Genomic DNA, 17280 nt, shown 5'->3' with positions numbered 1-17280 from the left:
TAAAAAAAACTTAAAATATAATATTATTCTGGTTAAACACAAAGAAAACATGAAGCTGTGGAGGAAAAAAAAATCATACATCCATGTCTATCAGTACAATAAATTATTTAAAAACTCCTTTTGTTAAAAACCAAGTAACTCAATAGGTTATAACCAAGTCTATTTTATGAAATTCAAAATTCAATCAAATTCCTATCAGCATGCTATCCAGAAAAGAACCAAATGTTGCATTACCTCAGATTATACTGTATAATCTGAGCTCTACAGGAGGTCCAGTGGAAGTTAAAATACTCCCAGTTAGATCAGTTAAAATTTTTCAAAAGTTGTAGATATTTAACATAAAAAGCATAGTCGGCACACATTCATATAAAACCTTCTTATCTCCCAAATGACAACTTTATACAAGAAGTCAAAAGCATTCTTCTCACAAAGGTTTGTAAAGAGCAACCTGTGAGTATTCAGTAATCTGTAAACAGTGCAAGTTTTTGCCTACAAACACAATGCCATTCATCTCTACAAACCATTAAGATTCAGGGCACAGAATCTTCTCTCTTTGTTACTCTCTTTCACTTGCTTAACCCTCATTCAGAACAGTGCATTTCATTAAATCAAGCTACATTTTCAACCTAAAAGACGGATGCCGCTTCTCAGGCATAGTTTCACCTTTTTAAAGGACAACAGATTAACACATTAACAGACAAAATACAAAAACACGAACATCACTGGCTATCATCATGCGGACAAAACTTACAGATACATACACACACACACACACAGTGACACCTTTTTGACCATGTCAGTGCTGAAATACTATAGATCTATACACATGATGCACTGATTGAATACAGAATAAGAAACAATGACAAATGGACGTCACATTGGCTGATATTGACAGCAGACACTGGCTAATAGCCACAGTAGCATGACTGTCCAATCTGGCTTAGCAGCAGCACATAAGGCTGCCTGCAGCGAGCAGGCTAAAGAAAAGCAGTGTAAAAGTGCAGTAATTCTTCAGTTTAGTATAATACACCCTAAAGTTTATTTAAAAAAATGGGGAGGGGATGCTGCAGCATTGCCTGAAACTGACTTAATACTGTAAATTTGTTTCTAATTTTACCCCTTTTTTTTTTTACCCAATTTGGAAGGTCATTTACCCTATCCCCTTGAATATAAACTCCCCTCAACACTAGGGGGGTGAAGATAAGCACATGTTGCCTACAACATGTGAAACCTAGCCATCACTGAAATGCTGGACCACTTGGAGCCCAACTGATTCTATTTCTATCGGTTAGGCCCGTCACAATAACTGCAATATCGATTTATCGTACAATAAATGAACACGACCTCAATAATTTTTGATAATCGTGATATCATCTATTGTGCTTATTTGTACGTTTGTTCACATACATAACAGTGAACAATATTTTAGCCAGTCATGCTTCAATAACTGTGACTAACATACACACAGTGTGGACTAAATTAGGTGAAGAAATTATATAATTAAAGTATATAATTCCCAAACAAAATATAATAAATTATTACTTACATTTTTGCTGTCTTTAAAAAGTGTATAATTACTTTTTAAGGCTATTCAGTTATCATAATGTCAGTGGCATTTAATAGTCTTAAAAATACAAAAATATTGTGTATCGCAATAATATCTGGGAGAATATATCGTCCACAAAAAATTCTTATCGTGACAGGTCTACTATCGAGCAATTTATTTTTTGCTTTGGCAATTTTAGAGGTCAGTCCTCATTAAACATGTGTATCTTCTGACCCGAAGATTAAACAAGCATCTTCGTTAGCGTAAAGAGTAAATGTCACCCACAGACCAAAAAAAGAATTTAGCCAGAGGGAAGTGTCATGACCCAAACACGTGCCCTACGGCAGTGTCCTCACACATAAACCAGAGTTCTGCATGGGCACACACATATATGACCCAGATTTAACAGAGTGTGTGTTGGTGTGTGTTTGTGTTTGGGGGTAGGGGGTGCGTATAAAAGCTACAATCTACTGTGACACATCCCATAAAATGCTGTTATAAATTATGAAGAATGACATCTGACTTCTGAGAAGGACTATTGTCTATGAAGCAAAATGTGCCACCCACACAAACCCAGCACACATAAACAAACTAATAATATTCTGCTGGTATAGAGCTGTGGCCTTCAAGCCCAGCACAGCAAAGCACCTAGAGCACATACCCTATAGTTCCTTTTCCGGACATTGGGGGGCTTGGAGGTTTCTGTGTGGGTGGGGTGGTCCGAGGAAGACCTCCCATCTTCATATTCTGGGTGCTTACCTGAAAAAAAAAAAAAAAAAACAGAAAATTATATAAATACATGTATTTACATGAAAGAATATAAGCATTAAACATTTCTAAATATAAAAATTAATTAAAAACATTTTAAACTGCTAAGGAGTTAAATATGCAAAAATGCTACACACACACACACACACACACATGCAAAAAAGCAAAGCAGTGTGAAAGTTCCCGTTGGCACAGCGTTGGCATGGGAACAATCAGAAACGCACACGGAGACAGGAAGCGGCTTGTGCCACCCTGGCAGCTTAACACATGGGCAAAGTGGCAAAAAGGGTCACACTGTCTGAAGTCATATGCAATACAACACATGCATGCTCACACTGCTATTCTGCTCAGTGTGGGGAAGGAGGAATAAGGCAAACAGCACAGGGTAACGCCAGGAGTAAGGATTATTTAATATATGCTGGACAATGGGGCTAAAATATATCTTGTATTTTTCTGAACTTAGTTTAATTTTTTTTTCATTTCTTATTTGTCAAATTTGTCTTCATGTGCAAAGTCCATATTAAGCCTCATTCTGCAATTCCATTCCTGTCCTCTGCCTCACAGACTAAAGATAAATGTAGTCATTTTGTGTCTTGTAAGCTAGTTTAAAATACATAAACCTTAATAGCCTGAATACAACAATTATCACCACCATTTTCAGAAATATTATCAAATTTTGTATTAAAAATATATACCATCGCCCAGCCTTACGTAAATAGTAAAATTACTAAAATGACCATGGAACCTATAACGGTTTCTGGCTTTAGTCAGTTTGCAGAAATCATCCCACCTTCCCACAAAAAACACCCTGAGCTGCACACAACATGTAAAAGCCCTTACCTTGAACCTAAGCAACCACTTAAATCAAGAATGAAGCAGAGAAAAGAAGCAAGGGAGAAGCACAGACAGGTTAGTGACAGTTTAGAGACAAAAACAGAGAGACACGCCAAGTTATGCCACAGAATATCGGTTAGTATTAAACAGCACTGTCATGCATTGCTGAAAATATCTTTCTACCATTCACAGATGAGAGCTTCAAGTGGTTTGGACTTCAAGTGATCCTACCTTCACTCCATGGCCAATGTCATCCAGCATGTTGTAGTCAATAGGTTTCCGAATGTAACGCACTGGCCGCTCAGGATTGGCTGGAGCAATAATTTTGTGAGTGCGGGAAGTGTTCTTATTGGTTGTCAGGATGCCAATCTCCCGTCTTGCCACTTTCTCTTTGTGTATATCCACTGTCTGATACAAAAACAAAAAAACAAAACAGAATGAAAGCTCAGAGAGGAACAACTTGAAATAAATAAGAGTCATGTATCTCTTCAGACTTTGAAACCCATATCAGTAATGTAATATACCATTGTTCTGCGTTTCTCTTAATTTTAGCTTATTTAAGCTTAAATATGCAGCAAATACATTCTGTTCAGTTTCATACATGTTGCACTGTGTATTGAGCATGTTGGACATTATCTGCAGTATTTTATCTAGGTATTTTAATGGCAATTGTTTTTACCACTAGAAATGCGTTGTGTGATTTTATAAGAAATGGATAAGCAAAGTGTCTGAAGTGTCTAAAGACAGAAGCATTGAACAGTTTAAGGCTATGATAGGCAGATCTGTTTCATTTCAGTTCCTGCAAAATCAGAAGAAGCTCATGTGGAAAAAGCTTGAAGAGAGGAGGCTGATTAATATGTTAGAGGAGCTGCAGCGTGGCACTCCTTAATCCCGTTAGACAGCATGCTGTTGACAGCTGTTAAATAAACAACTCAGGAAGGGGGAATTAGCCACCGCTGCTGGCTCCTCCAGCTCCTCAAACAGGGCTGAATGATGTGCAGCATGAAGTGACAGTGATGCAGGAAAGATGCTTCAAGTCTGGCAGATATGAGAAAGAAACAGGTGGGAAGCTGAAAAAATTAAGCATGAATGAGAAAACAAACCTGGAACCCCTTCAAAAGGTTCAACACCCTGATTTAACCAATCAGCTAATTAGGGGTGTTTCCATATTTTAACAAACACAATATAATCTAACAGCAATATAGAAAAAAAAAAACAAAAAAAAAAAAAAAACATATAATGATAGTAGTGGTAAGGGAATGTTTTGTTTATTTTTCCTATTTTTATGAACACACTAAATATTCTGAACTTTAGTGTTTTAATTAATTTTACTTACTTAACCACATAAAATTATTTTGTTACATTATTTAGTTTGCTACATTATTATCATTTACATATCCAGACTCTCCAAGAATCTATCTCCAAGAATACAGCATAAAATACCCTGAAATATTGTGATATTTTTAAATTAGAGCTACCGGACAGAGCTCAAGGCAAATTAAGGATTTTTGTTAATGGTAAGTGAAATTTAAGAACCCAGAATGTCCCTAAATCATGCTGTAGCATTTTCTCCACAAGAGAGCACTGCATATTTATAAAAAGGTATGTAAGCATATGAGCAGGCGTCAGCTGGTCATCTCAGAGCCTTGGGCTTACCTGTGAGATGTGGTTGATTGAGGACTCCATGCGGCGTAGCTGCGACGCCTGGATATCCAGCATTTGCAGCACATTGTTAGCTAGTGTGTTGATCAGATAGGCAACACTGGCCAGGGACTGAGTAGTGTAGTTTTTGGTTTCCTCTAGTGCTCTGTGCTTATCTGGGGACTGGAACATAGAAAAGAAGAAATACAAAAAAAGTAAGTAATGAATCAAATAGGAAATTAATAGGGGTGTCCCGATTCTCTAAATCCTCGATTCGATTTTATTTCCGATTTTAGGGTCACAATTCGATTCGATTTTCTTTTTTTTTTACAGCAGAGAGGCCTATGCCAGCTTAAAATTAGTCTATGGTCATTCATTGGTTTGATTCATCAAATTTACAATATCTTATTTTAAAAGGTGGGCTTGATATAAGTGATGCAAAGTGATACAAGTGATCTGTAATACACCACATTAGGCACTAATGGTCAAATTTAAATAATTTAATTTAGATATATATGTAATGCCATATCTTTTTGGTAGCAGCAATGTGCACTATTAAAACAGCAATGTGCAACATAAAATAAATAATAAAAAAAAATACAGGAACAGTTATGTACAAAATAATAGAACAATTAGAGCCCTAACAAACTGAACTCTATCCTACTATAACAGTTAAACATGAAAATAAGACTCGGTCCCTGAGAATGACAAGTTTTTTATTATATATTATATACTTTATCTATATTATTAACTTTATCTGAGAGAAAGATGCTCCTTAGGGTACCAAAATTATTAACATATTTGAGGCTAGACAAACCAACTGTTATTTTTATATTTTCAAGTTTTTCTTTAAAAAGATGAGAATGTCCACATTCTCTGGAGAAAGGGCTGCTCTTTGAGCAGTCACAATTTCCGTGGCATCAGCTAGTGTGCTGCGCCATTTGCGTTGCGTGCTGCGCCATTTGCGTTGCGTGCTGCGCCATTTGCGTTGCGTGCTGCGCCATTTGCGTTGCGTGCTGCGCCATTTGCGTAGCTTAGAGGGAGGGATCGTTGACCATCTTTTTGACTTCGAGGCTCGAGACCATGACATAATTTCGATAGATTTCGATAAAATATCGAAATCGTGACACTCCTAGAAATTAAGCAATCAATCATCAATATACATTCATATATTATGTAGTCTGTAGATGATCTGTCTTCCTGATTATGACTATGTAATTAATAAAGGCTATTTACTGTTATGCTGTCTGGAGCAAAGCATACCCAACTTTGAATTCATAAAAATACATAAACAGCCCTTTTATTATTTAATAAAAGCGGTCATCAAGAAGTGGGTGGGTTATTCTTTAGTTGCAACCTATGATCTAGGTGGTCTCGTAAAAATGAATGAAAAACCGGACAGACAGGGGCGTGTGTGTGTGTGTGTGTGTGCGTGGGGAATGTCAGGATCTCAGCACTTCTCTCAGTGCAACATTTTGCAGCAGTGTGTCACATGACTGTGGGTCCTTTGATTCCTGTACTGAGCTGTGATCTGAGAGAGTGACTCTGCGTGAGAGCGTTTAAACACAATCCCCATCTTTGTGCCACTGCTGTGCCAGGAGGGGACAGTCACCTCACATACACTTCAAGCAGTGCTCAACACAGTGAAATTCGGCATGACTGCACAAACAAACGTCTCGCCTGCAATACCCCAGACCCCAGAGTACCCCTCACAGTACAAAATAATACCCAAAACAAAAAAGCAGCAGCACAGTTATTTCTAATAAGAGAAAAGGCTATGGGTTAATCATTGATCCTCAAAAGTGATCTAAATGGGTTTGGAAGCTAAACAACTTGAAAGCTGAACTCTCAAAGAACAGTTAGATTAGTCATAGCTCATAAAATCAGCCAATCTTCCAGAATTCGTTCAGCAAATCACAAAAAAATGTGAGCTTAATAAAACGTAATGTAAATGTTAGTGTTGTGGACTAGCATCAGGCGGGCATGTAGGTCAGAGTGGCGGGCCCTCCCCCCAGGACACATGCTGACATGCTGACACTAATATGCAGATCCAGTGCACTGTGAATAACAGTGGAGCGCACTGATGACATCACAGCTGCTCCAGAGCTGGGTGCACTCACATTCCCCTGCAGTGAGAGTGGGGGGGGAGGGGAGCACTCTCACACAGACCCCCACCCACAGGCGCTTCGGCTTACAGGGAGGACTGTTCTAAATGAAAAGGTCCTCTTCTGATATAAAGCCTTAATATAGATGCTACTTACTGCCAGCATCTACACAGTCAAAATGAGGCTTTAATGCGGAATTAAGTAAAAATAAGCAAAAATCAATGTCTTTACAAATGGGCTCTCTCTACAGCTGTGGAGTGTCGGCTGTATCAACACATCACAAGAGTACAGGTGTACAGGTTCCACAGTATGCAGATAAAAACATTTACAACATAGAGTAGAATAAATAAAATAAAATAGAAAATAAACAATTAACTTAAACAATATACAAAATAACTTGCACTATAGGCATATGGTATTGCACTGTAGATGTAAGGGAAAATATAACTGAATTTATAGATATTACAATGCTATATATATGTACAAATATGTGTGTGGAAGTGTGAAGAGTCTGAAGTAAGTGCAGGATGCAGTGAGTTTGTATGGATGCAGAACACTGGTCTAGTGGCTGTTCAACAGTCTGGTCGCCTGCGGGAAAAAGTTATCTTGTACACAGTACTACAATTTGCACATAATTATTGATAATTGATAGTGAGTATAACAGATGTGTAAGATCAATCAGAATAGGGGTGGGCGATATGGCCCTAAAATAATATCACGATATTTCATGGTATTTTCACGATAACAATACTCTTGCCGATATTATAATTTTTTTTTTTTCAAGAATACACTACTGCAACCAAATATTACATTTTTTTTATGATTTTTTTTCTTTTGTAAAAAACAGTCAAAAAGTAGTACCCTGATATGATAATCAGGGATGGGTGATATGGCACAATATTTTTAGGGTATTATATCGTTCACGGTATTCAAAAATTTTGGCGATTTTATCACGTACGATACGATATGGCACAACCCTAATTCAGAATATATACTGACCGCTAAAACAAGTCAACACAATCTGAACATCCCTGCAGGAAACATACTGCAAACCAGATAAGGGCCCATTAAACAGATCTGGGCCAAATCTGCTCCATCAACAGGTGTTTAACAGGTGTTGACCGATACAAATTCCTCTGCCTCAGGGAAGGCTGATGCTGGTCTACAGGTGTGAGATGCTACGAGACTCCTCTCTGAACACTGACTGCACAGCAAAAACCCATTCTCCACAGAGGACAGCACTGATAAGATTACTGAAGTGTTACTACAAGGACAGAAAACGCAATTTACTCTCCTATCTTCCAGAGTCAGCCACACACACACACCCCCCCAAACAAAGTAATAGAGGTTAGGTTCCAGAGTAATTATATGGTAATTGCAGCCTAATGATTCTGCAGCAGTGGACTCACCAAAGCCACGCTACACTGACCTGAGCAGAAAAGCAGCAGGAAACCCTGATAATGACTTCTTATAAAGGGTGTCTTAAATAATTAGGCTTTGGCCTAGCCTCTGAACATGACTGCACATGGGTAAAAGAGCAGGAGGTTGAGAAACTGACTAAATTTATGATATGAAAATAGCTATGGGTACAGATTTCAGCCTAAATAGAGATACGCATACTAGAGAATATTAAATCAATTTTTTTTCCATGTCAATCTCATCAAGATTCTTCCATGTGAGGATAATTCCATTCCTAAACGCAGGATTAGCCATGTTTAATGGTCACCACTCTTTTGTGATGCATACTTTGGTCCTGATTACATTTCAGCCTTGGTTTACTTTGCATCCATACAAACAAAAATGCCAAAATTAGTCAAAAAAAAAAAAAAAAAAAGGCGATTCATGACGCACGTATGACAGAAGGCTGCAGATAAAGGTCTGCCAAAGGTGGGTGTGCCCGCGAGTCCTGCATGATCCATGCAATAACTAGCGGGCAGAATTTAATTTGCTGCACCACAGTCACAGTGGGCAAACATCCAGCAGTATGGAGTGAGATCATGGTCACCGGCAGGAATAAATATACAGCAAGTGAATAACAGAGAAAAATATTTAAAAACATATTAAATCTAAGCAATGATATCAGCATTAAAGCACATTTTTGAAAAAGTACAAATATTAATATTATATGATAAAGCTGAAAAAAAAAAACACAGTACCTGTGAAAGAATCCCAACCTTGCACATATATTTATATCTTCACTCAGGGAACTATTTTAACTTTTTTGTTCTAATGGTGAGTAATTTTAAAACATTAATGTATGTGGTTTAAGAAAAAGCCCTGCTAACTAAAGCACCAGACAAGACCCTGTACAAACTTCATATTCAGGAATGGCTATAGCACATATATCTTGTTACATAACATCCTGTGCTTGCTTCGTATAAATGCTTTTGGTACACATTTACCACTTTTCAACCAAAATAATTTTTCTTAAACTGTTTTTCAGTGCTTTTCAGTGAGTCAGCCAGAGTTTTTACACCAGTTATAGTGAAACAGTGTATACGTCACAGAATAAGTCATAAACAGAAGGTGAGGCACAAGAGTTTTCGATTTCGGCTTTTGGCTCCAGAATGATATTTTCCATTATATTTTATGGTGGAAATACACCAAACTGTTCAAATTTAGGTGCACGGAATGGAGCCCTTTCCACATTGTTAAAAAGGGCTAATTGTTTTCATACTCCAAACTAAACACAGCAAAATTAATTTACGAATTAACTCAGGAGGTCACAATCCACAAGTCTGGTTCTAAAGACTGCATTTGCACTTACCCTACTGAACCACACTTCTAAAGCAATCACACCATGGTTAGTTTTAACTGAATCAAGGCTGACAGATTTTTAATACCCTTAAACTCGTTCTCAGTTTGTGAGTTTTGTTATTTTATCTATGGCAGTATTTTCTGTTCAGATTTACTAGTTCAGCTTTTATTGCTCTCATATACATTGACTCATATTAGATTATAAGTGGCATGACAATGGAAGTAATTTTGAGTATTAGAAGGTTGAGTGTTTAAATTACAGCAAAAATGCCAGCAATTACTGTGGCAAAGGCAGTGGTTAATACTGATTGATAATATCAGCAACACTGGTAACAGATTAGTGTATCCATACCAGTACTTCATGATAAAATTGTACACAGGTAAAGACTGATTTACTGATCATTGTGACAAGAGACACATACACAGATGGGGAAACACAGAAAGGGAGAATAAATACTCCAACAAATCATTATCATGGAGACTAATATGAAAAACTATCCACCCACACAATCCTCTTCCTACACAGAGCAGCAGCAGACCGTGGCTCCTCTAAGTATATTCATATGCAGCTGAAAATCATAGCACCATAGAGGAAAACATGTACATCTCTCTCCCTTACAACTAGTCCTTAAGATGAGCAGCTACTATACCCGTATACCTAGTATACAACTGCATACAACTATGCTCATACAGCTCTGGAGCAAATGATGATGCAAATGCTAAAAGATTTTGAAGGATTTTAATAACAACTGTAGGGAAGCTGCATTATAAAAATATGCTTGTGTCCATGCATTATGTTTTTAAACACATGTATACAGTTAGGTGAAAAAGTCTGGGCACCCCTGATAATTTTCACGATTTTCATTTATAAATCATTGGATGTACAGCAAATCCGAACAAGCAAATATATCATATAGCAGATGAACACAGTGATATTTAAGAAGTGAAATGAAGTTCATAGGATTTACAGGAAGTGAGTGAGCCCGAGAGCCTGCAGCAAAGCGATAGCTTGAACAGTTAGGAACAGACACAACAGGCAAACATGGGTGATATGAGGGGCTTGTTGCTGCCAGTGAAATTCTCAAAGCGTGAATGCTAGGACTGTCACAATAACTGCAATATAGATTTCTCGTACAATAAATGAGCATGAACTCAATCATTTTTGATAATTGTGATACCGTCTTTTGTGTTTATTTGTATGTTTGTTCACATATATAACAGTGAACAGTATTTTAGCCAGTCATGCTTTAATAACTTTGACTCCATACACACAGCGTGACAAAGTTAAGGTGAAGAATAAGTATACATAAAGGTGAAGAAATAAGTATATAATTCTACTAATTTACAATACAAACTAATTTTAATAAACGATTAATGAAAACTGTGTTGTTTTAAAAAGTGTAGAATTGTTTTTTTTATGCTATTCTGTTATTATGTCAGTGGCATTACAATTACAAAAATATCGTCCATCGCAATAATTTCTTGGACAATATATCGTCCACAAAAAAATCTGACAGGCCTAGTGCATACAGCAGAGTCTTTTACTCGTCAAGTAAAAATGTAACATTTTTGATAAATCAGGGATCAGGATCTTTTCCACCCGATTCAGAGGGGTGGGGTTAAGTGGTAGAGCCAAGGGACGAAATGGGATGGGGCTTTTATGTACAAAGTTGCACAATCTTTCCATGTTGACTTCATGTTCTAACAATATGAGTCACATGTTTAGCCACTTTGCGCTGAACGGAAAAGCTGCTCAGCCTTAGGTTTGAGATCACAAGCAACAAATAAAAAAAGGATAATCAAAATATGACAATTTCAGCATTTCCAGGATTGAGCCGATCTGGTATGAAATTTCTCAAAAATTAGTAGCAGACAGGTAGGCACTACAACAAATGGATTTTGGGTATATAAAAAAAAGAAAAGAAAAAAAAAGCTTCTTCTTCTGAGCTGTTAATTTTCAATTTTTGACTTAGCATAATAATTAGAACTCAGAGGCCTGTATTTTCCCTGTTCCAGCAAACCAGTCTAAATTCATCAGCTCATTAGCAACCCCTTCATTAAAAATGTGCAGCGTAAGAATACTCTCAGACCCAGATCTGTTAGCATGCCTCTGGTCCAGAGGAAGAGAACAGGACACACTGTTCATCATGTTAACGTAATAACCTTACAGTTACCAACAAAGGAACACACAACATTTTACAGTCTTCCTCTGCACTACACACGGATCTCGATATGACAGCAACTGTCCATATTTCCACAGCAGTCTTCAAACTAAGTTAATAACAAATAAAACTGAGCTTTTTTTAGATTTAGCAGAGCATTATATTTATATTCTACATCTTCACATAATATTTTTATAATGCAGCTAAACAAAAAACATTACAATGTTTTGAATTCTTGAAATGACTGGATCCAAGCAAGGTATCCAACTCACAGAATTGATTCTTCAAAATTCTCAAATTAGTTTCTTTTTGTAAATAATAGAGCCCGTATATATATACGTTGTTTTTATTCTTTATACAATTTCATTGCTTTTAATAAACCTGAAAAAAACTTGAAAAATATACAGATGCTTGATTATTTTTCTCCTATTTACTTACATAATTAACCTGGCACGTCTGGTAATGCTCTGTTTATTAGTTTTCTTTATACTGTTTGGCATATAACTGTTAACTGCAATTATTTAGCAATTACTTTCTGCCCAAATTACACAGCTGTGCATAACTTCTGTTTATTTTTAATTGAAACCTGGCTAATGACTTCCCTATATTTTTCATGACAGGAATCATTTTAATATGCTTTCTGTAAACCTATTTGTTATGGCAACACAATATCGACTATAATGTAATTACATTTTTGATAGAAAACCCTTACAATACTGTGTTCTTTTTTTAGGCAACTATGTAGAAGGTGTTACACCAATGTGCATCATTAATCAGGTAACCATTTACTTCCGAGTCCAGCTGTCGTCCTATGTAATACAAGGTAAAAACTACAGTGGGAGGCAAATGCAATAAAACACTCCATCCCAAATACACTAAAAGATATACAATGTATTTTTGCCATCAACGTAGAAATAAACCAACGTAATGTAAAAGTCTCTAGCACTTGGCCACCACTTAGATATGACCCAGTAATATTTGGGCTCTGGACTGTTATACATACTGACAGCACAGTATTTCTCCTCAGCATGCCCCCACCCTGTTCACCCTGTCCTTTCCTCTCTCTATCCTCTCACTTGCTTGGTATACTGTTCCTTCTCTCTCTTTCATTTTTCATCTCGCCTCTCTTTCTCTCGCTCGCTCTCTGTCTTAGGCCTCTACTCCACCATTCTTCTTAGGCTCCATTAATCCTGACCTAGTTGGAAGTCTGTTTTCTCTTGCCCGAGGAGAGGAGAAGACTGCACAATGAAGCTGTGAGACCGTTCTCAGAGCCATGGTGTTTCCTGCGTTTTGGTAGGGTAGAGACACAAAGGAAAGTCAGAGGTTGAGGGAACAGTAGGCTGACTCATCTGTTCTGTTTCAGTCACCTTAGCTCGTGCTCAGCTTGTAACCGTACACTTTAAAAATGGAATTTAGACATAAACACACAGAATACACACAGAAAGCCTAATTACAGACATCATGTACATCATATTAAACAGTAGAACTTATCAGAATGATGTTACTCTGCTGGTTAGATATGGTACAAAAAAAATCAACATCTAATTAACCTCTAAAAACAATTTGCTAACTCACACAAATACTCACTGCTGAGTTCAGCTAGCATTGAGCCGCTAGCTGCATTACGTAGTTCTGAGGTTAATAACCAAAGATTTAAGTAGACTTTAGTCATAATCCGCATGTCATATCAAACCCCAAAACCTACTAAACTAACCAGCACAGTGTCATCCATCTGTTATCAATCCCCAGAACCTACGAATCTAACCATCACAGCACCCTACATCTAAATCCACCATTGTGTTCTCTTCATAAAAAAAGACAGGGCAGATAAAATAAATAAAACATGTATACTAATATTAAGTAATATATCTTATTTGGACAACTTTATTTGGACGTAAACTTTTTCATCAAATAGTTTTTTTTTTTTAGCACTTGGCTTGTCTGCACTAATTTTTTGAAGGCTAGATATTTCACGTGAGTGCAGTCTGCAGCTTAAAGGGCTCCCTCTGTTGCTACATGCATTTAATTTAATTTGAGTTTGTGGTTATCACAGGTCTTTTGAGGTGTTTACCTTAAAAAAATCATCAAGAAAAAATAGGATTTATTTTATAGCCCTAATATAAGATATTGCCCGAACCAAATATGCAAGTTTATTTTTTATCTTAAAGCTTTTGCCCAAGCTGGGCAAACTCCATGGCCAAAGGCACTACACAAAAAAGTCTGATTGGTTGAGAATGTAGGTGATAGTCAAAAAGACAGAAAGTATTCCAGTTCGTAAATTCACGAAGGCACATTCAACTTCATGCAAAGCACGCAATTTTCGTCGCGCATTAAGTAGGTGGAGGCCACAAAGCTCCATGTTTAAGACAGAACTGACCTTGTTTATGATACTTATAGGCTCTGTGCCCTGCACTCCCCTACATTAGTAAATTCAGTGTGGGATCTGATTCTGCCAAATAGCTTGGACCCCCAGATTGCCACTAGCAGATTTATTTGCTTTTCGCTCCAGTGTGTCTGCGTTCAGACATACTGAACCACCTACACTGCCGCAGTGAAGACAAGCTCGATAATTACTTTCAGGTGGCAAATCACTGCAGGCTAAAAAATGTGAGGGATCATTATTTGTGGGGGTTGTTTCCAAGCATGGTATTTTGCAACACAATGAAACATTAGTGCTATTCATGTGTACATGTGTACTGATAGAACGATCACAAAAATGCACGTCTAATGCTGACCTGCAAGTCTAAACCTCTTTACCTTTAAAAACTCCATGTTTGCAGATGTTACTGCAATGAGAAAAGGTCTAGCTCTTCACCATAAAAGTCACAGTATCCATAGAGAATATAAAAAAAAAAGCAATAAACTAATAAACCTAGGCCCTACCATTTAGGGAGAAAATGCACTCAGAAAAAATTATGTTGGAAATCTGCAATTGCCTTAAACACACTGATTAATTTCTAACGAAGAACATATGCAGTCTTGATTAATAGGATGGATTTCAGTAAACTTTGAATATAAAAGTAAGAGCTTTTCTAAGACTACCAGAGCATCTTCTGTATCCTATATAGTGTGTATTGTAGGTATTGTTCGGGATGTCCTGAACACATAAAAGTTGTCTATTAAGGTTTTATTAATTTTTTAATTATTATATTACAACTGCATTTTTTTTAAATAAACGAACAAAGAAAATGTCACAACAACAATTATTTGGTGATTAAACATAATTAAGATCGTGATTAATTTTAATGCTGGTATTTGTTTTTTTGTATATTTAGGAGGGAGACAGTAAAAATAGTCTATTTTGGTTTAGGCCTGGCAGACTAGATTTAGAGTACACTTTTTTCTGTTTTATTATAGGGTAGTTTTGATGCTTTTCCAGTCACTCAGTTGCTAAGTTACTAAGTGTAAATAATAGCTTTAATGGAGGATAAACAACAGTGGAGCTGCATATAACAATGTGACACAGTGAGCATACTCAGTGCGTGTGTACTGCAGTGTATATAGTTAACTTGTGGAGTAACACATAACATTATATTTTTAATAAATCAGTTATCCGGACCTTTTCCACCAGAATCCTTAGAAAAATATGTGAACAATTTTCGATCATGTGATCAAATCAGGACACCCCTAGGTATTGTGATAATGTTTATATATTTGTTTGTGTGTTTAGAAAGCTTCAAATCAGGAGGAAATAAAAAAACAAGAACTTAAATCTGACGGACATTTACCATTAATTTACCAACACTTACTGAAACACCCTCTTCAACATAACCATGCAGTCATTATCAAACAGGTAAGAAATCACTACTCAAAGAAAAATTGCTCTGCCAGCTACTTATGTTGAGTGCCACTACAGGCAGACAACTCTGAATGCCCTGCTTTATTGTTCCCCATGCACAGCAAGCTGTCAATTCCACTTATGTTCCTTTTATGAGGCAATTACAAATCAATATCAGTGCAGCTGGGAAATAAGAATGGAAGCAGTTCAGCAGAATGTGATAAAACACAGTCAAAACAGGAGCAGAACTAGCCTAAATCTTTTTAAATGTTCTTAATTTTCCATTTGTCTGGAGAACAGGTATTTTAGTCTAGACAGCAGTGTTCAGGTATTGAGGCAACAACTGCATTACTTCTTCACCTAATACACATGTTTAGCACTCCCAACACACAGAAAAATGGCATCACGGCAGAGAGAGGTAGAAGAGCAGAATAACAAAGCTTTTCTTTCTTTCCATCCCTAAACGCACCCACACAAAAGGCCACCAATGCCCACAAAGGAAACCAACTGCTATCCTTACCCTAAAAGGACAACTATTCTTCCAGCAGACCTTCACCTCTGTTTACACTGCCAGTCCTGATTTTCCAACCCTGCTCTAGCCAACACATCACTGTAAAGCAAACAACATCAGATAGAAATTCAACTCACTTTAGCTCAGTAAATCTAGACATTTAAAAAAAACCCAACACAATCACAATGTCTGCTCAAAAATGAGGATTCTATTACACACCCAGACAAAGCCTTCATGATAAATCCTTTCAGCTCATTACATACTTAAGACAGAGTGAGCAATCTCAATTGTCAGACCAAAAAAGGAGGAAAGAAAATCCAATTTTAGCCCACTGTCTTCTGAGCGACCACCTTTCAATCATGGATTTTCAGCAGTCACACTGCACAATTGCTATAATTACAGCACCCATTATGTTTACTCTGTAATCATTCCCACTTTGACCACCCTTTCTGTGGGCACTAGGAGACGTGAGTGTGTCTGTTATCTTGCCCATCTGAACAGTCATGCTGTGACCAAAGCACCTGAGAAAAAGTCTTATATTAGAGGTTTTTACAATCTTACTGATTACATTATTTAGATATCCAACAAAATCAAATACTTCTATATTTAAAGAGAACAAAAATACAACTTAGACTACTGTGCAGAAGTCAAAGCACCCTCTTTTATAATCATCAATCAAGTCAATAATCTAGATGTTTCAGGAACATAATTAGTCAAAGAACAATACATTGCATGTCCAAATGTTTATGGACATTCCCTCAACTATTTTAAGTTGCAACAACTGCTGACACAGATGTACAAACACACACCACAGACAGTCCCTGCAGAGAAGTACTGCGAATGGAACAGGTCTGTAGCACATAAATGCACTGACAAGCCATATATCCTGTTACAGCAACTGATTATGTCCCATGGTTTTTGATGTGTCTGATGGAAGCTCCAGAAGTTGAGCTAAACTGTTGAATACGCAAGTGGGGCCTCCTGCACTGAGTGAGCAAGTGATGTCAGCCAGAGTGACGTATCTGTTTATACATAAAATTCCAGCCAGACATCACTGGTCACCATCATTAATTATATTTATGATTATTTGACAAGTCAATAGTTAAAGATCAATTGAAATCATTAGGTGTTCATTTTGGCAAAACATAACTGTATTATATCTCCAATTTCCTGTAGCG

General features: G+C 37.0%; 1 protein-coding gene across 11 annotated transcripts in view; it reads right to left on the bottom strand.

The window, feature by feature from the left end:
• abi2a (abl-interactor 2a) overlaps positions 1-17280 on the bottom strand; it is a 39175-nt gene that overhangs the window by 13969 nt on the left and 7926 nt on the right. For 8 of the 11 annotated variants that reach the window (XM_022680264.2, XM_007239998.3, XM_015603286.3 and 5 more), the window contains 4 exons: positions 4805-4972; positions 3380-3556; positions 3155-3172; positions 2208-2305 (listed from right to left, as the gene is read on the bottom strand). In XM_022680264.2, coding sequence (XP_022535985.1) covers positions 2208-2305; positions 3155-3172; positions 3380-3556; positions 4805-4972 — 461 coding nt within the window. The remainder of the gene's footprint in view (positions 1-2207; positions 2306-3154; positions 3173-3379; positions 3557-4804; positions 4973-17280) is intronic. The other 3 variants (XM_007239999.3, XM_015603287.3, XM_007240003.3) reach the window with 1 other exon arrangement.

This window comes from Astyanax mexicanus, chromosome 11 (assembly GCF_023375975.1).
Source record: "Astyanax mexicanus isolate ESR-SI-001 chromosome 11, AstMex3_surface, whole genome shotgun sequence".
Lineage (NCBI taxonomy): Eukaryota > Metazoa > Chordata > Actinopteri > Characiformes > Acestrorhamphidae > Astyanax > Astyanax mexicanus.
Note: the sequence above shows the minus strand (reverse complement) of the source record. Positions and strands in the feature narration are given on the sequence as shown.